The sequence below is a fragment of the Quercus lobata genome, chromosome 3 (genome assembly GCF_001633185.2).
Source record: "Quercus lobata isolate SW786 chromosome 3, ValleyOak3.0 Primary Assembly, whole genome shotgun sequence".
NCBI lineage: Eukaryota > Viridiplantae > Streptophyta > Magnoliopsida > Fagales > Fagaceae > Quercus > Quercus lobata.
Genome location: NC_044906.1, coordinates 6,992,500 through 7,013,623, shown reverse-complemented (window position 1 = coordinate 7,013,623; position 21,124 = coordinate 6,992,500). Strand labels below are relative to the sequence as shown.

The 21,124-nt window shown below is 34.3% G+C and overlaps 3 protein-coding genes across 5 annotated transcripts in view; 2 read left to right on the top strand and 1 right to left on the bottom strand.

The window, feature by feature from the left end:
* LOC115980215 overlaps positions 1-6,791 on the top strand; it is a gene marked incomplete at its 5' end in the record, with an annotated part of 48,397 nt that extends 41,606 nt beyond the window's left edge. The window contains 2 exons of the mRNA XM_031102491.1: positions 8-101; positions 5,984-6,791. The remainder of the gene's footprint in view (positions 1-7; positions 102-5,983) is intronic.
* A 2,228-nt stretch (positions 6,792-9,019) lies between these two features.
* Positions 9,020-14,370, top strand: LOC115979916. Of its 3 annotated transcripts, none has more exons than XM_031102026.1 (7): positions 9,020-9,345; positions 9,989-10,069; positions 10,209-10,246; positions 10,702-10,781; positions 11,353-11,433; positions 13,376-13,484; positions 13,819-14,370. In XM_031102026.1, exons 1-7 carry the CDS (start codon positions 9,034-9,036, stop codon positions 13,958-13,960), a joined length of 843 nt encoding a protein of 280 aa, XP_030957886.1. In that variant the 5' UTR covers positions 9,020-9,033; the 3' UTR covers positions 13,961-14,370. The 3 variants fall into 3 exon arrangements, with proteins under 3 accessions (XP_030957886.1, XP_030957885.1, XP_030957887.1); XM_031102025.1 differs by having other exon boundaries at positions 10,200-10,246; XM_031102027.1 differs by lacking the exon at positions 11,353-11,433 and having other exon boundaries at positions 10,200-10,246.
* An 831-nt stretch (positions 14,371-15,201) lies between these two features.
* LOC115982135 lies at positions 15,202-20,095 on the bottom strand. The gene is made up of 9 exons (XM_031104653.1): positions 19,697-20,095; positions 18,916-19,003; positions 18,249-18,362; positions 17,771-17,853; positions 17,440-17,554; positions 16,753-16,844; positions 16,383-16,448; positions 15,685-15,778; positions 15,202-15,479 (listed from the first exon to the last, which is right to left on the bottom strand). The coding sequence occupies exons 1-9, from the start codon at positions 19,984-19,986 to the stop codon at positions 15,369-15,371; spliced, it is 1,053 nt and encodes a 350-aa protein (XP_030960513.1). The 5' UTR covers positions 19,987-20,095; the 3' UTR covers positions 15,202-15,368.
* Between the last annotated feature and the right edge of the window lie 1,029 nt (positions 20,096-21,124).

Here is a 21,124-nt window from a genome sequence, read left to right as displayed (position 1 = left end):
AATGCAGATAGTCTTCCATTCTCCAGTGGGGTTCATTAACAGTATATGAATATAATGGGTGGAAATTTAGAGAAGCAACGTTTTCAACATCTTATTGTCAGGTATCTTCATTCTTACCCTCCTATGTTCTTTAGGAAATCTTATTTTTCTTTTATTTGTTTATTTATTTATTAATTTTCGGGGGTTTTCACTTTTGGAGTTAAATCTCTATATTGTGTTATTCAATTATTGTTTGTTCATTTTCTAGCTTATACACAACTAGTACAAGTTCAACTTTTAATGTCATTGTTATAACTTAGGCATAGAGCAGTTGTTACAAAATATAATAAGGTCATATTTTTTAATAAATATGGATCCCCCATCCCCCTCCCCTCTCTCCCCCTTTAGAAGATCAAATACTCAATTGCCATGATGGTCAGTATCGTGGTTTGGATCAACCTGTTTGATGAAATGGCTGTCTTCTTTAATATAGCTTTGGTTGCACTTAAGATTGTACTCTATTAAACGTTATTTTGTTTAGAATAATGAAAAATGTGACAAGTGCAACCTTGTCATTTTGCCTCTATTTTATAACTGTGTGAAGTGTAGCTTCTTTCTTCATAAATCATTTGATTTTTTAAATTTCCTAGGAAAAAGCCACACTCACTCACTCACCTCCCAAAGAAACACTATACAAGACTGATTGTAATAACTGCACTCTGCCTGCAAAGGATAAACATTAAAATGTCCAGGCAATTTTTCATCCAAAGTCTTGTTATTTTCTCAATTAGGGGCCTACAATCATGATAGCTCAGCTTACCAGGGACTAGATCCATACCCAGATATCTAACTAGGAGACTACCTACCTTAGATTGACAAGCTTCCAAAATCTGGTTCTTTAGATCAGTAGATACACCTGCACAACATACTTTACGTTTAGAGCATTGATCACCAAGCCAAAAATCACTTTAAACTCTTCTAAAAACTTTTCACTAAATGGACTGGGAGTAGATCAGCTCTTCTGAAAATTATTCAGTTGTTTGCAAAACAAAGATTAATATGCATCATATTCTTATGTCTGAGATGGAATTTGAAGTCCTTGCAACCAAGAAACCTCTTCTTTAGCGTCTGATCTAGGAACTCCATTGCTAGCACAAACAAAAAGGGGACAATGAATTCCTTTGTCTCAACTCTGTAGCTTCTCGAAAGTAACCAGCTAGTTCTCAATTTACATCCACAAAGTACTTAGGAGTGGTAATGCACTCTCCCTCACCCAATTGACATATTTTGTGGGAAAACCCGCAACCTGAAGGCACTGAATAATAAACCACCATTCCACTAAATCATAAGCTTTTCTAATTTCCACCTTGATGGTACGCCTGCCTTGGACTTATTCATCAACTAATAGCACACTTTCCAGGAAAAAGGAAGTTTGGTTTGGACCAATAATATCATTCAAGGGTGCTTTAAATTTATTAGCCAAGATCTTTGTGATGCACTTATAAATGAAAATTGCAACAAGAAATCGGTCTATGATCCCCTATGCTTGAAGATTGTTTACTTTAGGGGCAAGAGTAGTAATGTTGCGTTCACATCTCCAAGTAGCCTACCTGAATTGAATTATGATTGGATGGAATGGACTACATTTGATTGGATAACAGGCCAAGCTTTTTTGAATACACATAAATCTAGTGGATATCCAAACTTGAAATTGGCCTCTGCAAAGTTTCTATGTGATCTGCTGCAATATTTAAGTCTAGAACCTGTTGAAAGTTTCCCCCCATTTCTTGAGGCAGATGCCCCTTAGAGGTGCCTAACAGATTCTGATAGTAACCCACGGCTTATTGTTTTACCTTTTGAGGATGCTATTCCCAGGAGACTGCAACATACACTTCTGCACAACATATAATTTCATTTTAGCATACTCCACGTGTTTATCCAAATTCCCATATATTTATACATTTTTACTCCTCTATACCTGCTTCACAGTGTTTGGCTTAATACAAGCTAAACATAGGGACCCCATAAACATCCATTCTCCAAGGCTCCAAGCTTTCTTAATCCAATCTAAGAAATTCTGATTTTTTTCCCAAAAGTTAAAAAAAAAATGTAAAGGCTTTAGGACCACAATTTCTCCTCTCCCTCAGTTGCCAGCCTACTCTGTTCTGCTCAAAAAAAGCGTTCTCCAATCTTGAATTGCAGCATCACAGTACAATTCTCTTCGGGTCCACCTAGTGCTGAAGGCCCTACAACCTAAATCCCATTCTTTCCCAATCTAAATCCATTCTTTCCCAGTCTACTCAAAAGCTTGACTTGGAGTGTTCTTCTTTTTCTTTGGTGCTTGAAACCATGATGACAATGGAACATCCTTCTCTCCAATGGGAACTGTAAACTTTTATGGAATCACGAAATCAATAATGGGAACGTCCGTAACTTGTTGCACATGTTGAAGTATTGAAATAGGCTTCACAATCTCATTTATCTCTTCCTTCATCATGCTATCTTCTTTTGATTCAAGCATTTCCTCCATTAAGCATGTAAGTTGCTCTGTTTTAAATCATCTTCAAGTTGTCGAGATGTTTCAGTTTGCTGATTAGACTCTTCTGCTTGTTCTTCTGGTTCCATGGACTTTGTTGAATGTTGATCTGACTGTTGCACTTGCTGATTAGGGTCCACTAGTTGCTCATCTTTTAGCAAATTTTTCTAACTTATCAGCATCGTATACCAGCTCTTCAACTTCCTTTTGGGGCTGTATAGCTCTTTGTTTTTGAGTTGCAGCAATATTCTTGAGGTTTTTCTGAGTTTCAGGAACATCCTTAGGCTTGACCTCTCATTTTCGCTTCATTTGTCCTGAACTCATAGGCTTTAATACAATTGTTTCATTATTGAACATAAATTGACATGTATTATTCTTTTCACAATGATACACATCTTGGTCATAGAGCCAAGGGCAACCTAATAAGATATGTGTCATAGGAATAACATCACACCATATAGAATCATTATATCGCCCATGAGAAATAGGAACCAAGCATTGTTTAGTTACCAAAATAGAAGTACTATTTATCCACGCCACCTTGTATGGTTTTGGATGTGGTTCCATTGGTAGCTTTAACCTCTCAACAGTAGTCTCAGAAACAAAATTTATATCGCTGCCACCATCAATAATAAACATCCGGGCTTCAATTCCACAACGTACCATGGTCTGAAATATTGAAGTATGCTTTCAATCCTCATCTTGATTGGGTGCAGCAAGAATACACCCAACAACGAAAAGAAGAGACATGCCTTCTTCTAATTCTAGGGGATCATCAGCTAAAGTAGTTTTATCTTTTGACTCAATAGCAGTATTGACTTTGTAGTCAGTATGGACTTTGTAATTTGGCTGCATAGTGGATGCTCTAAGGTCAACCTCTCCCAAAGGTGTTTTCTTGGCTTGGGAAGAAAACCTTCCAGTAAGGGGCTGCTTCAAACGCTTCTCAATCTTTAAAGCTAATCGGAATGCCTCAACAACTGTGTGAGTTCGTTTTTTAATTATTTGGCTACGAATTTCAGCCCTTAATCCTGACTTAAATTGGGCTAAGATTTGTTGTGGATCTTCAATTCCTCTATACCAAATGTTGAGGTCTTCGAATTTGTTCATACACTCAACTACTAACATATTACCTTGCCTAAGAGTAGTGAATTTTTCAAATAGCTCATCTTCATAACCACAGGGCGAGTACTTTTGTTTTAGCTGCTGCTTCATGTCATCACATCTAACAATGGGAGGCTGTCTAGCACATTGACAATCATACTCCACATCTCTCCACCAGATCTGAGCTTGTCCGATAAATTTCATAATAGCAAAACTGACCCTACTCTCATCAGACATGTCATACCCCTCAAAATAACTTTCCAAAGAAGCAAGCCAATCTGAAAATACATGGGGGTCAATTGTTCCAGCAAAATTTGGTACTTCTACACGAACTTTCTTCATTGCGTCTCCAGCATTATTGTGATAAGTGTGTCTCTCATAAGGATTTCTATAAGGATCAAACCTATTGCTTGAATTTTTGCTTTTGTGAAGGACACTAGCATGTAACCCTTCAAATCTGTGAGCAATTGTATAGGTATAGTTCTGCCTTTTTGGATCTATCATGCTTTCATAGTGCTGATTGGGGCTCTGATACCAATTTGATGCAAGACCGTTAAGAAATTCAACACTATACTAGGTTTCTTGATGAATTCTTGAATAAGGATTGCTATTTAAAAATTTAGATTAGAAAAGAATGAATGTTGACGGCTGTTTGGGGCTAAAACAGGGGATAAATAGAAAATAACATAAATAAAACTCTAGGCAATCACACATTGGTCTTCCTAAGCATCACACCTAGGGTTCCTTGGCATCACACCTTGGAGAAGTTTGCATCAAACAAACAAAGCTTAAAAATAAGCTGCTGAATTTATTAATGAATCACCATATTCTAAACTAACATGACCACAAAAGAGCCTCTATGTAAAGGCTATAGTTATTCCTTTCCTAGTAGGACATGGACTCTAAATTACCTATTCCTAGAATGACTAGGAATATTAATAATAATTAAATAAAAGAATTAATAATACATAAAAGAATTAATAATACATAAATATAAAATAAGACTCATGGACCTTTGGTACGGCCAAGGACAGCCCATTCCAGATTTCTTGAAATTACCAAATTGCCCTTATTCTAATAGAACTTAATTAAAACTGATCCAGCAGCTTCTCAACCTAAAAGACTCAATACTAATAATTAAAATAACCTATCAAAGGTGCTAAGAGGATCCGACATCAAAACTAGACCACAATTCTTGAATCTTGGTATATTTAATCTTCTTTTTCCTTGAGCTCTTCCTTGTCCTCATTACTCCCCCCGCCCCCCTAAACCCCGGGTTTCCCTGGCATAAAAAAACAAAATATATCTTGCTATTATTAACTCCAATTCTTATCATCATTTACTGCTTGAAGCAAGCTATAGCATATATTCAATTTCTGTGATGTATTATATTTTGTACATCTTTCTTATTTATCAAAAAAAAAAATATATTTTGTAGGTTTTGTGATAGGCTAATGACCTTTCTTTCTTTCACCATCTATCTAGGTTCTAACTTCTAGTCCTCTAATACATATGAATGCAATGCAGGATCTTCTGAGGAAGCATCTAGTTACTTGTCCCTATTCCCATGGCATAATACCTTGCAGTTTAGCCCGATTAAGAGATGCTATAAAAGAACTTGGTATTGGAAAGTGAGTAGTTACTGAATGGGTACGAGTGAGATAGTAATGAGTTCCTACCTGTATATATCCTTAAGGTATTTTTAGCATGTGAATCTCTTTTAGAGTTGGTCTCTTGCCTTATCCTTTTTTCTCTTTTCTGATTTTAGTTTGCTGCGGGATTTGTCTTGTCATTAGAGTTTCTCACCTATGTTTTGTTTATCTGAGATGTGTCTAGCAGAAAACCGTTGCAGTTTTTTATCATTTCTAATGTTTGTGGAGAATGTTGACACCTTTGTAATTGTACTTATGTATAATTAGCAAATTCAAGAGAAACAAATGATGGATTTTGCATTCCCTAATGATAATGAGAGGAAGGAAGGAGGGTGGGGGGTTCCAAATAGACTTCTATAATTACTTTTTGAAGTGGGTTTTCAAATTTGATAAAAGTGGCGCTTAATCTTTTTTAGAAGGTTGAAGATAACTCAGCTACTTTTTACAAAGACATGATAGTATGCCCACTGCAACTAATATAACCCTTTCTTTTTTGTTTTATATGCTTCTTCTTACTGCTTAACTTCTTAAGAAGTGCACCAATATCAACGGTTGGCTGTAGTTTCAACTTTATCCTTTGTCAATTTCTCAATCTGTATCTCTATGATGGTTGAATTACATGGAACTTTTCCTTTTATTATCATTTCCTCATTTGTTAAGCATTTATGTTAAACCAAATTGTGAAACGCTTTTTTCTAACAATCCAATCAAACAGAATATGGGCAGGGGATTGAAGCTTCCACTAGAGGAGATGCATGTGGTTTTGGCATCATGATGCTAGAGATGACGAGACAAAAGCAGCCAACAAGAGAATTGCTTCCTGATGGACTTGAGCTATGGTGTCTGCATTTCCAAAACATATTATGGATGTTATAGATGCCTCATTAAAGCAGGAGGCAGATTCATGGCGCTCAAGTTGTGCTTTACAAAGGCTTGGCCAATGCTGCATTGAAATAGTCGAGGCAGTGTTGAAGTGCACAATGAGAATCCACAAGAAACAACAATCTGTCTTTGGTAAGGCTGAAGAATGCTTTGAAGGGGCAAGGATATTAAAGACCAAGCATGGTAAAGAAGATATATGGGTCGTAATGTTGGTGATTAAATAACAAGGATATTGGCTGATTTTGGTCTGTAACTGAGCTTCTCTTGCAATCACACACACATAGCTTCTGTAAATCATTTTGTAAAACAGGGTCAAGTAAGAGAACTTTCAAGAAATTGGAAAGTATTCAGTATGTTGTCAGTAGTTATATGCATAATTCAAAACAAACAGAATGCGGCCTGGACTATAGGTTAGTTACCTAAATCCAAACAAAAAAAGAACATAATATGAGGCGTGAAAAGTGAGTGCACTAGCTATCAAGTTCCAAAGGGGCTGTGAATGAAAATTTTGTAAGGCCAAGTAATTAATTTATTAGCAAGACACCGTGGCAAACTGGGGCAAAGCCATGTGAAAAAGTGGTAGTAATGTTACTGCCTAGTTGGATTTTATTAATTTAAGGATTAAAGCCCAATGGAATGACAAGTGACATTAATCCATTAAGTTTCTAACAGTTAGCAAGCAAGGGGGTAGTAACCTCGAGAAAGTTACAAATAAATAAATAAATAAATGCAAGGACATGTGCCAAGAAGCCATAAGCAGAAAGGAAACAGTTGCCTTGAAGTAGTTAAAAGAGATTACCAAGCCTTGTTTGTAAGAAAACACTCTGCAAAAGAAATCAACTAGGGAGTAGCATGTGAATAGAGAAACCAAGCATAACCGCTAAAGCTGCAAGTATAAATAGAAACTCATTTTACATGAAAGGTTTACCATGTACAACCGAGAAGTCATTATAACACTTCTGAAATCATTTGTACTTAGATTCTTAGGAGACCGAGTAGTTCTTAGGACTTGGACTTGTAAGTTGCTTCCCTTGTAATTGTGATCTTATTTAATTAAGTATTTGTCAAGTTTGATGCAATATTTAGGTGTTTGTTTATATTTTATATGAATTCTTGCTTGTTCATATAAGTTTTATGTGAGATTGATGACTTAGGCTTTAATCTATTGTGATCATTGCAATTTAGTTTACTTTGAGATGATGCACATCAAATTTAATTTAGCATGATTAGGTTTACTTCAAATCAAAGCTCTTTGACTTAGTTTGTTTAGGATCAATCACTTTGAATCAGTTTAATTTACTTCAAAGCAATGTCAATAGAGACAACTTAGGCTTGGGAATTTAATTTAGTCACTTAGGATTGATGATCAGTCATGGCCAGGAGACAAGATTTCTTTTTTTGCTAAGGAGACAAGATTTCTTAATAGATGAGATTAGATGGAAAGAGATTTTACATAGTGTGACATTACGTATATGTTTAGATATACAACAACAACAATAAAGTTTTAGTCCCAGAACTTAGTGTTAGCTATGGATCCTCGACAAATTAGATTGGGTCGATCACATGAATTCTTTCTCTCCATTATATCTTATCTAAAGTCTTGCTCTTTGTTACTCCCTTAATTGACATCTTTTTTGTTTAATTACTTCTACTAATTTTATTTTTTGACATTTCTCTACTTGCATTTTTCTCAACTAAGATTTGATTCAATCTCTTTCTTACTAGTTTGTTACTAGCTTTTCTTTAAATATGACCAAATCATCTCAAGTGACTTTCTCTCCTGTTTGGATATAGATTTAATTAAATTTTAAAGTTTAGGGATGAAAATCATATAATTAATAGTTGAAGGATTTATTGCGAAAATTAAAAGTTAAAACTTATGCAAATTAATATATAAGGAAGAAAATGAAACTGAAATAAATGTATGTAGACCAAAAATTTAGTTTGAAAAAGAAAAAATCTTAAAATTTGATATTATTTTTATTTTGTTCTGTATGTTTGATTATGTTTTTATATTGGCCATGCCATCTATTTTTATTAGTAATTTAATCGACCATATTTGTTTTTGCTTTAAGAACGAATGTCCTACATTTCACATCATCTTTTTTGAGGCCAAAATTTCCTACATTCCACGTCATCTTTTTTGAGACCAAATTCCATATCATTTAATGAAATACTTAAACATAAACATTTGAAGGCTATTTAACAATTAGATTATTGTGGGTTTCAGTTAACTCCACTGATAAAATTTTTAATAGTTAAATAAAAGATGAGGGGATAAATACCTTGGGGAGTTTTCTTGAGTAATTAATATAACATACAGAAATACACTTTAACCCGAAAGGCCAAAGCCCAATAAGTATGTGCTCAATTATGTTATATTAACCACTCTTTTTTTTATCTTTATTCAATGCGAGACTTCACTTACACGTATAACCTAACAATCTCCCCCTCACGTGTGAGTTTGTCTCTCTATGGGTTTCAAGACCTCTCTGTGGGTCATGAATAAGTCCTAATCACTCCCCCTTGTCTAATGAGCTTTTCACTCACAAGTGTAACCCAACATAAAAAATTATGATAAAGAGCGGATGCCATAGATTAAAACTCTTTAAAAGAAAAATAATATATATATATATATATATTTTTTTTTTTTGAGAAACAAAGGAAAAACAATTAGATTTTTAAGTCAATTGTAAGACGAATATAAAGAGGGGGCCCAGCATAAAAGTTAAAAATGAAAATTTTGAATTTCCAAAAAAGCCAAACTTTAAAGGATCAAAATGTACTTTACTTATTAAAAAAATAGAGAAGGAAAACAAAGACAAAGCCCAAAATGAAAAGAAAAAAAATAAAGCATCAAATTATCCACATATAGTCTGAAACATGTGGCACTGTAATGCCACTGCCGGAGAGAGAAAGATGGAATGTTTTCGTCTATGCAGTTCAACTTCAACCCCTCCAACTCTCCTATTTCATAAAGCCGTTATAAATCTTAACGGTCACAATTTTCCCTCGAATTTAAAAAACCCAAAATTATTTTGTCCTTCTCTTTCAACTCCTAAATACACAGTGAATTGCAATTGCAGAGAAAGAACCAAAGGGGAGGCTCCTCTGTCCAGTACTTCCGCTTACGCCGTGCTCGGCGTCGAACCCGACTGCTCAGCTGCCGAGCTCAAAGCCGCTTTCCGAGCTAAAGTACAATGATTTATATCTTATTTGAATAAGTTTTTGCTTTCCTTTTTTATGTGTTTGATTGCCAAGAAAATTTGAGGAAGAGAAAAAAAAAAAGGATTTTTGAGTTCTGGGTTTTGATGTTTTGGGATTTGGTTGCCAAGAAAATTGAGGAAAGAAAAAAGGAGTTTTGGGTTATGGGGTTTTGCTGTTTTTTAGTTTGGTTTCCAGGAAAATTGAGAAAATATTAATGAAAATGGAGTTTTGAGTTATGGGTTTTTGTTGTTTTGGAGTTTGGAGAAATGAAGAACTCAGGTAAGCCAATAGGGTTTTTTTTTTAAAAAAAATTGGGTCCCAAAAAATGGCAACTTTGTGATTGAAATTTATAATTTGGAATATTTTATAAATTTCCAAAGCAAAAAAAAAAAAAAAAAAAAAAAAAGGAAAAAAAGAAAGAAAAAGATTGATGTTTATTGGGGTAATCGGAAGATACGATTTTGATGATAGACAAATCATTATTAATGTGTTTACCAAAATAAATAGCTATAATTATTTGTGTTTACATATGTGTGTCTATATATATATATATATATATATATTAGAGAATTTGTGTTTATATTTGTATGCCTAGTTTTTTCTTTTCTGTAATTTCAATTTTGTTACAAAGGTGAAGCAATTCCATCCTGATGTGAATAGAGATTTGGCAGATTCTGATTCAATGATTCGCCGTGTAATTGAGGCATATGAGGTACTAATATTTACAAAAACCTACCAAATTAGTTTCTTTCCCATTATGTTTTTCTTTTTCTTTTTTCCTTCCAAACATTTGTACATTTTATGTGTGGTGGAAAGAGAAAAGTAAATTAGAGGTTTGAAAGTATGTGCAGATATTATCAAACTACAGCCGATCAGAGATTATTGAGAGGTAAACCCATTACTATGTTTCTTGAATTTTAGCAGTGATTTGCTAAGATTTGCTTATTTTTTTCATTTTAATTTATTCTTCCTTTTTCGTTTGCCCAAGCTATCTCCATTTAGTTGTTGATTAGGAATGATTAATTGTTGTTTGCTACAAGTACTCAAGCATTCTAATGAAACTGCCAACTTTCAGAACTATTATTAATAATATATTGTTCTTTACTTTTGATAATGTATCTGGGTATACTGTATAGAGTATTAACTGATGCGTTGCATTTTACTAGCCCAGTTCACACGCAAATACACATTTCATAATAATTGAGTAAAATGACTTTCTATAAATAATAATCATTTCATTTGGGAACTTAATGATGTAATCTATATGTACTTCATTATTTACCTGTTGTTTCTTTCATTGTACAATTTATCTTTTATTCTTACCATTGAGGTTCCATTTTGTAGGGAATGTATAGATCCATTCGAAAAACCAGAATGTGAAGCTTTTGATATCTTTGTTAATGAGGTTCTCTGTGTTGGCAAAGGTACTGCTGCATTCATTTTATTCTAGAATACATTTGATGGATCTATTGTTACCATATTGCTTGCACATACCTACCACAAAAGAGACACCCCTGGTCATTACCACGTGCACAAAGTACACTTTTGCTATTCTACCTATTTCTGAAGATCATAAGCTACTCCCTCTGTTGAGGCCAGTTCAGGCTGCGGATTTTTTTTTTTATTTAATTTTTTAATACTCAACGCTAACATCTGTACAATTTGAAACACATACGCTGCTTACTGAAAATATCCAATGAAATTTTAAAAATATAACCTCTCTTTTTTTTATAGATAATAAGAGTTTTATTGATGAAAAAGAACAATGTGTTTACAGCCATATTCTAAAATTTTTTATAATTAAAAAATTACTACATCAAGGGATTATCAACCTTTCGGGATGAGTGTACAGCCATATTTGTGAAAATCACTTTATTTAAAAAAAAAAAAAAAATCCATTTGATGTTTATCATTTAACTTATTTTTCCAATCAAAATGTGATATCTTTTGTTCTTCCTCTCCCACTCATCTATGCAATTTTCGAATCATCTGCAGGGTGTCCATATTCATGTGTAAAAAGGGCACCTCATGCCTTCTCATTTGCATCTACTGGGAGTGCTAGAGTGTCTTCACAAGGTTGGTTAATTCTCTTATTTTTCCATTCCTTGTGAGCTTGTATGTTGTTAGAGTATTAGGTGCTAGGATGAGAGCTTATATAAAGGTTGCTCTTGTGAATAGTGCCAAGGCAGCTAATGGTTGAGCTGTATCCGTCTCAAACAAGAGCCAGGGAAATATTGATGATTTTTTTTTCCATACATGCAATATCTGTGGGATCAAATTTCACTATATGAACCAACATGGATTATGCATGCAACGCCCAAAATTTCGTGAATATCAGAAACAACTGAAAAAGATTTCTGTTTTGCCTTCAATTGAAAAAGTTTTCAAGGAGCTTGTACAAGAGGTAACGTTTACAAGTCTTCTGATCTTGGCCTTGTAACCCGATCTTGGCCACGTCATCCCTTGATCAACCTTAAGCATCTAATCACTTATTTGCAACTCGTCAGAATGAGTGCTTTGATTGCTTTGGCTCTCTGCAATCTAACTCTAAATATGATCATTCTCACTTCTGCACCTTCTGTAGGATTTGAGAACATTTTATTGAATATTGAAGAAAGCATGCCTGTGTCTCTCAATCCTCAGCTGCCATGGCCAACATCAACAGCATAACATTGCATCCTCCAACTCCATTACCCAACACCAGTAGTTTTGGCAAGTCTTGCAACTCATGTTTACACTAATGGCAATTGGCCTAAAGACTCTTTTCAATAACGTTTTGTCCCATTCTCAGGGTGCATCCTCTTCTATCATTTATGTTGCACTAGTTAAACACTCATTTTGATATCTTGACCTTGCTTGTTGCAATCATATTGCACCTGATTCTACCTCTTGTACTATACAAACCCATACTTTTCATATGCCTATCAATCACATTGCTAGTGGCTCAACTATGACCATTATAGGCATCGTTTCTACTACTCAATTACCTATTTCAAATGTTTGTCTTATGCCTAAATTTTCGTTAAATTTCTTATATGTTGGTCAATTGTGTGAGCTAGGGCTTCACATAAGATTTTCTTCTATTGGTTGTATTGTACAGAATCCTCAAATAGCATAGACCATTGGGACAAAACTTTAAGTTGAATGACTTTTTCTTCTTACATCTTCACATGTAGTTGTCTTTGTTACGTCCACTCACACTGTATCACCTCTTTGGAGTTGTGGTATTCACGTATTCACAGCTAGGTCATGCTTCTCTATATTGGGTCCAAACTTTAGTGTCTAAGGGTATGTTAGATTAGGTCTCTTTTTGATCCTTTGATTGTTATCTCATCCTATCTTGGAAAACAATAGGCTTTGCCTTTTAACAAAAGTGAGTCTTTTGTGTTTGCGACATTCAAGCTCATTCACTCTAATGTATGCAGAGAATCTCCTATTCCTACTATAGGGGCTTTGTCAGTTTTCTTGATGACTTTTCATGTTAGACACATGGATATTTTTTTATTAAAATTTTTCTGAGATATTTGATATTTATCATGAGTTTACCAAAATGATTGAAGGTTCTCAAAATCCATCAAAATCTACTGATTTGAAAATATCCTATAGTACAAACAACATGACTTCCTAGTGTTTGCAAATTATATAGAATCATTTCTTATACATCTTATTGAAGAACTTCACAGAAAAATGGTTGAGTAAAATGTAAACTTTGATATATTTTGTTTTTCATACTCATTCTTTTTGCATCTATTACTGCATCCTTCTCACGCAAAACTGCACTTGCTGTTATCCATAGAGGACAAGAAATTTTTTGCTTTAATAATATAGCCGTTTTACAGGATGGTGTTAAGGATATTTTAGAAAAAGAAAGTAGAAGATTTTGAAGAAAGGCACAAGTTGCCAGTTTGGCTTTTTATTCATTTGGTAGTTCTAATGGTATTATAACTACTTTTAACATTAATTTGATCAAATGATATTAATTAAATTTCAGCTTTCAAACATATGTGCATATGATTAGGTCATGGGGAAGACTACCAAGTTCAGCTCGCAGTAGGTCAATGCCCAAGAAGTTGTATCCATTACGTTACGCCTTCACAGAGGATTATCTTAGAGGAGCTGCTAGACAGGTAGATAGTCATATCTCTCACCTTCCTGGAAATCACTGTTGACTATTGTAGGCGCAAAAATTGAGACAAATGAACTGTATATAATCACTTCACTGTTACCACACTTGTGAAAGAAATAGAGCTAGCACGTGTTCTTGATTCAACTTGATTAGTGTATATCGTGCATTCTCATGCTCCATATCTATTACAGCCAAATGACCAAGATAAACATACGCTTGTTTGTGCCAAGAATAACCTTGATGTGATCACATATCATTTACATATCTTACAATTTTGGGATATCTCTTGTGGCTTCTAACTATGATTTCTATTTCTGGTTTATTTGATATCTTAGTATCTTGAGCATGCCTTATAATTCATCAGCCGAGGCAGAATTGCTTTATTCTCTTCTAGTTAAAGCCAAGTTTGAGAACAATCGGTACCAAAAGCCGAAGAAACAACCCAAAACTTCAACCCAACATGTTGATTGGTTTTAACATTTGGATGCTGATGTTTGTATCCTGCTTCAAATTCATGGCCAATCACACCCAGATTACTGGAGAAAATGGAAGCTGATACTGCTTATAGATGCCTCCAATCATCTGTGTGAATACTGAATGTTGGTGATGTCAATTTAACTCATCATTGATCTGACTCGCTGCTTGGGGGTGCCTTCTTGTAAAGTGCATCTACATTGAAAAACATTGTAAAATCCTTTTTCTGCCACCACTTCCCCCACCCCCCGCCCCCGTGCATGTGGGGAGGGGGGAGGTGGGTTTGATTGGATTTATGTCAACGGCATATGTATGAAGTTAGAAGTTTACATTTCATTTTTGTTATTGTTACAGAATCTACCATATTTTTCTAAAGGAAATTCAGTAAGTACTAAAAATTGCTGTGATATCAATTGATTATCCTGTTATGGTCCATGAAATAGTTCTTTCCTTGCTAAACCTACCTTAATTACAAGCTTCTAGTTGGTCAGCTCCTCATCTGCTACAAGAAGGGTAACACTAATTTGTTTCTATAAATGAAGTTCTTGTGGTTCCACCACCACATTCAGCACCATGGCATGCCATTCAGTGAATAAAAGCGGATTCATATGGTTCTCCACAATCCTCACTTTCAGTCTTTAGATGTGGTTCTCATGCTTTTCACAGCATATGAAAGTCAAACAAACCTAGAAACTGTAATATGATGCCTAAAGCCATGATGCAGAACCTTCTTGTGGATTAGTATCCAAGTGACTGAGACCATGCCAAACGATTGTGTATTGTGTGTGTCTGCATGTGCAGGTTTGGGTGTGTGGTGGTTCAACATCTGCTCAGACCAATAATTAAAGACAAAATATTTGTCCCAAGCCACATTTGATAAGTCATTACTCAATGGAGAGTTGGGAGAAAAAGAATATATGCATCATTACTCAATATAGGATTATAGGCTTGGAGGGAAAAATGAAGGGATGGGAGAGAGAGAGGAACACTGATTGTGCTTTAATTTGGTGCATCTTGCATCGTTTCCTGCTACATTATTGAAGAACAGACACTTTCTCCACACCCCCCCCCCCCCCCCCCAAAAAAAAAAAGACATTGAAGAACAGACACTTGATTGAGATTATGTAATTTAAATATGGGAAGAGAAGTCCTGTCAAATAGAGATTTTTTTTTTGGTTGACCATCATTTGATTGTATTACAACATTATATAAGAATCACTACTACAAATTGTACTGCACCCTTGATCGTGAAATATTGAAATCCAAATTATGCATTATAATTTAGAATTCAAGCTACAAAATTTATTGAGTAGTAAAATTTATTGAGTAGTAATGTTGGATTGAAATATATTGATTCTGAACAAATGCAAAGGGCCCTTCTCTATACATAAGAAAAGAAAAAAACAGAGGACTATTTTGAAATGGCTTTCATGAAGCGATTTAATGAAGAGAAGATGCCCACTACATTATCAAATAAAGATGGACCTTGCCCTGACTTCTCCTCTACATCTCCATATATTATCTGCATTGATAAGCAAAAAATATTTTAAGTTAAACTGTTTTAACAGTCCACTCACACAGGATTTAGCAATTCAAATGATAATATTAATAATATTAGTCCATTGCCATACACAATGTGATAATTAATGTACAGGTAGAATTTTTTTGGTTTAACACATGTTAAACCTGTTCTAATGAGACATTCTAAAAATTTAGTAGCAACCTACCTCAAGATCCTCAGCATCAGGACGACTTATGAGTTCTTTAGCAAGAAGGTATCTATTTGGCCTATCCTTGTCATCGTAGAAGACCTTCCATAATCTTGCAAATGATAAGAAAACAGATTCCGAAGTGGAGTTATTAGACATTCCCAGCAACAAGGGAAATAGGACCAAAAATAAAACTCTTGAGAAGGCAGGCCAGATTTTTGACTTAGCCCTGTTTAAGGGTGGGACTGACAAAATCAAGAACTTGGGCTCTGTTCAAACTTCAAAGACTTAATGCTTGAATTTGGTCAATCATTTGACTTTGAATTAGTTTTTGGCCTTCATCTATAATTTTGTGATTACATGAAAGAATCACATAGCAATGCATGGATCATAGCATATGGTTATTTATAGAGAACCAGATAAAAAGCACAATCTAAACTGTAAAGCCTGTAATCTGTAATTCAAGTCAAATCAATTTTATCCTTTTTGAAATATCAACAACAAATAAATTCCCTTGCTTGATTTGATCAATCCTTAATCTAAGAGTTAGAAGATCAGTTTGTATTCAGCTCCCATTTGATTGGTGTCTGGACTTGAAAAAGATCATGTGCAAGTAACTGGAGTTGCAGTTAGCTAAGCAGTGTAGTCTGGCAGTAACTATTAATAAGGTGCCCATGAGATGTTAGGAAGTCAGTAAGATGCAAAATGACCCTTACCCTGGATAACACCTAAACAAAGCTCCAGATGGCAGAGGTCTCATTGAGTATACTGTTGTAAAAGTGCTGCACAAAAAAATGATAAGAGTTGGTAGTTTGATATGATTCTAAACATGTAGACAATTGATACAAAAGTTTAACACAAAGAGTTTATGTAGAGCTACTGATCCTTTAAACAATTCAATTTGTCACTTAAATGGGTTTAACTGAAAGGAAAACTGTGAGCTAGTTTGAAATGTAGAGAGAAAGCAAAACATTAACTTGAACAGATGGAAAGGCTTAGTCCATTTATTAGGCTTGCTAACAATTAATTGACTTCAAAAATTAAGGAACAAGCTATTTTGAAATGTAGAGAGAAAGCAAAACATACCGTAAAAAATACCGCCTTAACTTCCGAACATTAAAACCAACTCCAACATCTTCACTAATGAGACGTGGGTTCCACATGATGAGAGGCCTTGGCTGCCATTATATAATATACTGTGAGGAAAAATTCTTTCTAGCTTGAGGGAGACAATGAAAACCATGGCAGTTTCCTAATGATGGTATTAGAGAATCTTTCTGAAAGTACAACTTCTAAGCAAATTCCATCACCATATAATTGAAATATGAGCAACTTAGCTGATGCAATGAAATCAAATATTCATAGATTAAAAGAATAAAAAGATAAATGAAGTAATATTAGATTAGAATACACCCTAAGCCATAGTACAAAACAAATACAAAGGTTGGACAAAATGTTACCACAATAATCTAAAAGAGTCAAACAAACTACGTAGAAAATTGCAGTTGCTACAGTTTGAGCACAAACAATTCATTTTATCTGATGTTCATAATCAGATATCATCAAAGACCCGTATGGATAGGACCTTTCAGTTTATCACTGTTAGAAGCCATGACATGAGAAGTTGTTTGTTGTATACATATGTGTCGGCAAAATTTAATTCAGATATTACCAATCTAGAATTGTTTGTACATGAGGATCATGCTAGTAACAGAAATAAGGTGTATGGTGACCACCACTTCTAATAAAGGACTGAGGAGATCAAATCAGTACCGGATCATCTGAGAGGTCAGATGCAATTCTCTCTACATATTCCAACATCTGGTAGTCAGGAACAACCATAACCACAATTTCGTCTTCCCTTTCTACAGGCTTTCTATCACTTAAGCTGGATAAAATGAGAAAACATTGCATGGCTGAGTCTTGAAGTTCAATTAATCAATAATCAAGTAATTCAGTGGATTTCATAAGTATAATTTTCAACACAAAAATCAATAGAAGGACAAAAATATGAACAACAAAGTGCCAGATTTGTTTGGAAAAGGATAGCAAGCCAAGCTACCAATCATGCTCAAAGGAATCTCAGTAGGGAGGTCAACATTACCTGGCAAATCCAAAAGTGGCATCCTTCCACCGGTATTTTAGAAGTGCAGCAGCACCAGCATCTGGAAATATGGCTTTAATTCTCTACAAATTAAATTTATAGAATCAAGTAATTGAGATCACAATTATTAAATAGTAAAACTAAAATTACAAATTACATAAAAGCAATGGAGATACATTATTAACCAATATAACATTGCGAATTGTAATCAATTCCTTAAGATAGCTTGCTTACACAAGGAGTGCTACTCTAAATATAGAAGCATCACCAGTCATATGTCCCTAGGACGAGTGAAACTAGGACCGGTTTTTACTTTTCTTGTTGTTACCTACTGGAATTTCCAACTCCAGAATAAAACTTAGGTAAAATTAACTTAGATCCTCCTTCACATATTAATTCATTCTCTCATACTATATGGTTCCAGTAAGTCAATCCCAAACACTAAGTTTCTTAACTTCAAGCGAAACTTTGAAATAACCTGACATCCTGTCTCTTCAATTAGTGTATCCAAGAAAACCCTTGACAGATCCCAGAGCTCAGCTTGTGCACCTTCATCATCTAGAAACTGCAACTGAGGAATTAGGAGCTCAACCTGTAAAAAAATAACCAAGCTGTAAGAACAAAAGAAGAGTGAAGACAAGCAACTGAAGTGGACTAACCGAGCACAAGTTTTTTCCATCTCTGCTGTGATTATCTTTCTCTTTCAAGAAAAATGCTCAAAATTTTAATACTATTTTACATTTCAAAGGTCAAATATTAATCTTGCCCTCAGACAGGTTTAAGCTAAATTTTTTGCAACTATTATTTGGAAACAAGGTTTAATTGGTTGATATTTTGGATAAGCCAGCATTAGAACTCAGAAAACGGTACGCTAAAAATTTTAAATTTTTTTCACCTTTAGAGACTATTATTTCATTAATATCCTTATTTAAAACTCCACAATTGCTTTTGATGCTGAGTCTCCAATAGAAAAGAAAAACTAACATCTCACTTGGGCAGGACTGCTTTTTAAAAATTTGAAATATTTCTTTACTTCTCTCTTCATTTGACTCATTTAAGCTTCTGACTGATGGCCATGGAAAAAACCAAAACAAAGAACTGCTTCCATTTCAAATCAATAAAGCTAAAATTTTGTTGCCACCTACTATGGCTCTCATTCCTCCAGAAGACAGAAATAGGCCACTTGCTTGACTTGATTGCCGGACTGCTCCTTCCAAGTCAGGAGGCAAGCAACTGAAACATAAAATAAATCATTAGTGATTTTCCTTTCACTTATCACCTTCAAGGCCAAGAAACAAGAAGTTAAGTAATCCAAAAATGACAATTTATCTACTCTAGTCTCCACTCAACCAAACATAAATAAATGAATAAATTTAACATAAAGGCTAAGGGCTTTTGCATTATCGATGTTACACTAAACCCAAAACTTTAAAATTATTACCTAGTATAAAGGTGGACAACCTCCTGCGCTAATAGACAAGCTTACCAGTTTGATCATGAACCACTTGAGCCTAGATAAGCTGCTCAGCCTTTCCAAAGGCTAATTACCACCCAAAGAGATGAAATTATTTCCCACTTTCCTTTATATCCCATTTGATCATTGGACATGTTAAGTAAATTATCACCATACTCTCCAAATTATTACTATAAAGATGAAAGTAGACTGGTGTACCAAAATCTGAAATTGACAACCTCTGACTACGTATTAAAGACACAAGATGATTATGGTGAGATTAGCACAATTAAACTGATTTCAAATGTCTAATAAACACAACCAAATGGTTTATTTTCTCCTAAGTCCCCAAATTTCGCTGTTTATCTAACCGTGCATGGTCCCTCAACTCTGAGAGAAGGAAACTTGTAACCCAAAAAGAGGCAATACCCAGATAAGCTAAGCTAACTGTAAGTGTCTACAAGAAACAAAACCTGTCATCTTCTTCTACTTCTTCTTGAACTGTTTGTGGCTGTACTGGCAAAGTGGAGGGTGTGACTGCTTCAACTTCAAGACTGTCTAGGGGAGGCTCACCTTGGAACTTGTCAAACTTGGCACATATCCTTGAGCTAGACCCAGCTTTGGCAAGTGAAACTCCATAGTGCCCATTAACGATAGAGTGAGAAAAAGATAAGGAAAAGTGTGTGGTTGAGGATGAGTTGGGCAGTGATGCAAAGGAGCAACAGTTGAAGAAACAGCAACTTGAATAATATGAAGAAGCCATGAAGTTTGCTAGAGCTACTCCAAGGCCAAAGCCATAGAACACAACATAATAAAACTGGTTTTTTATCAAAATTTTGTGGGTTGTTGTTTGATTTTGACTGTTAATTGTCAAGGACAAAAGGCTTTGGAGTTTTAGTATGCATTTGGTGTGTGGTTAGAAGCTGCCACACCTTTCATAGCAAAGAGATCCAACAGATATCTGCCACAGCAACAAGAGGCACGTGACTTTCACGTGACAATCGCTTTAGTTATTTACGGTTTAGTTCATAACAGGTGAAAATATATTTTGATAACCAAGTTTCTTTAGATTAATGATGTGAAGCAGCTGAAGGGTGTTATGGATAATCCATGGATTTTATTTTTTAATCATTAAGTGGTAATTTTTTTGTGAAAATAATGAGAAATGTTAACGGATGTTCTTAGGGTATTGATTAACAATTCGTTTTAAAAAAGTTTTTACGAGAAAAAAAAATTTATGTTTTAACAGTTTTTTTCATTTTTCATAAAAGTGATGTCAAAATTTTTCTAAAAATAAATTGTTAACCATTGCTCTAAGGATACTTTATCGATTTTTTTCCTTAAACTTTGATGAATTTTGTTTTTTTGTTTCTAAACATTAAAAAAATAAAAAAGAATATGCGCTTAAACTATTGAAAATATTTCGTTTATTAATTTTCAATTTCAAAAGTTTTTTTATTAATAAAATATAGTAAAAAGTTCTTTCTTTTCATCATTATCTTCATTCCTAAATTGTTAAAAAAATATCTTTAAATAGTTTAGAAATGAAAAAACAAACTCTTTTTAAAATTCATGGACAAAAGGCAAAATATATGTAAGTTCCTGTAGATGGGGGGTAAGAATTGGGATTTAAGTTTTCAGGAAAGAGTTTTACACACACATATAAGGCTATAGTAAAATTCTATCTTAGATCTTTAAAAAAAAAAGTGATTTTATTTTTGCCAAGTGAAAATATTGGGTATTAAATCCCAAAAATTTGTTCAGCACAAAAGTGGTAATTTCATTAGACCAAAAATTCATCGACTATTATTGTTTAATTGATAGAAAAATATTAATATTAATCCTAAATGTAATAAAAACTCAGATATTTGGATGAAGAAAATTCAAAAAATTTCAAACTC

What these genes read in the sequence shown, in the direction of transcription:
- LOC115982135 (XM_031104653.1), bottom strand. Translation starts at nt 19,986, where the DNA reads ATGGCTTCTTCATATTATTCAAGTTGCTGTTTCTTCAACTGTTGCTCC. An exon ending in GAAGTAGAAGAAGATGACAG is followed by an intron (nt 19,004 to 19,696) that starts GTTTTGTTTCTT and finishes TTTATGTTTCAG; the next exon opens with TTGCTTGCCTCCTGACTTGG. An exon ending in TTGTTTAGGTGTTATCCAGG is followed by an intron (nt 15,779 to 16,382) that starts GTAAGGGTCATT and finishes ATCATTTGCAAG; the next exon opens with ATTATGGAAGGTCTTCTACG.
- LOC115979916 (XM_031102025.1), top strand. Translation starts at nt 9,034, where the DNA reads ATGTGGCACTGTAATGCCACTGCCGGAGAGAGAAAGATGGAATGTTTT. An exon ending in AAGCCGCTTTCCGAGCTAAA is followed by an intron (nt 9,346 to 9,988) that starts GTACAATGATTT and finishes TTTGTTACAAAG; the next exon opens with GTGAAGCAATTCCATCCTGA. An exon ending in TTAGAGGAGCTGCTAGACAG is followed by an intron (nt 13,485 to 13,818) that starts GTAGATAGTCAT and finishes TTGATATCTTAG; the next exon opens with TATCTTGAGCATGCCTTATA.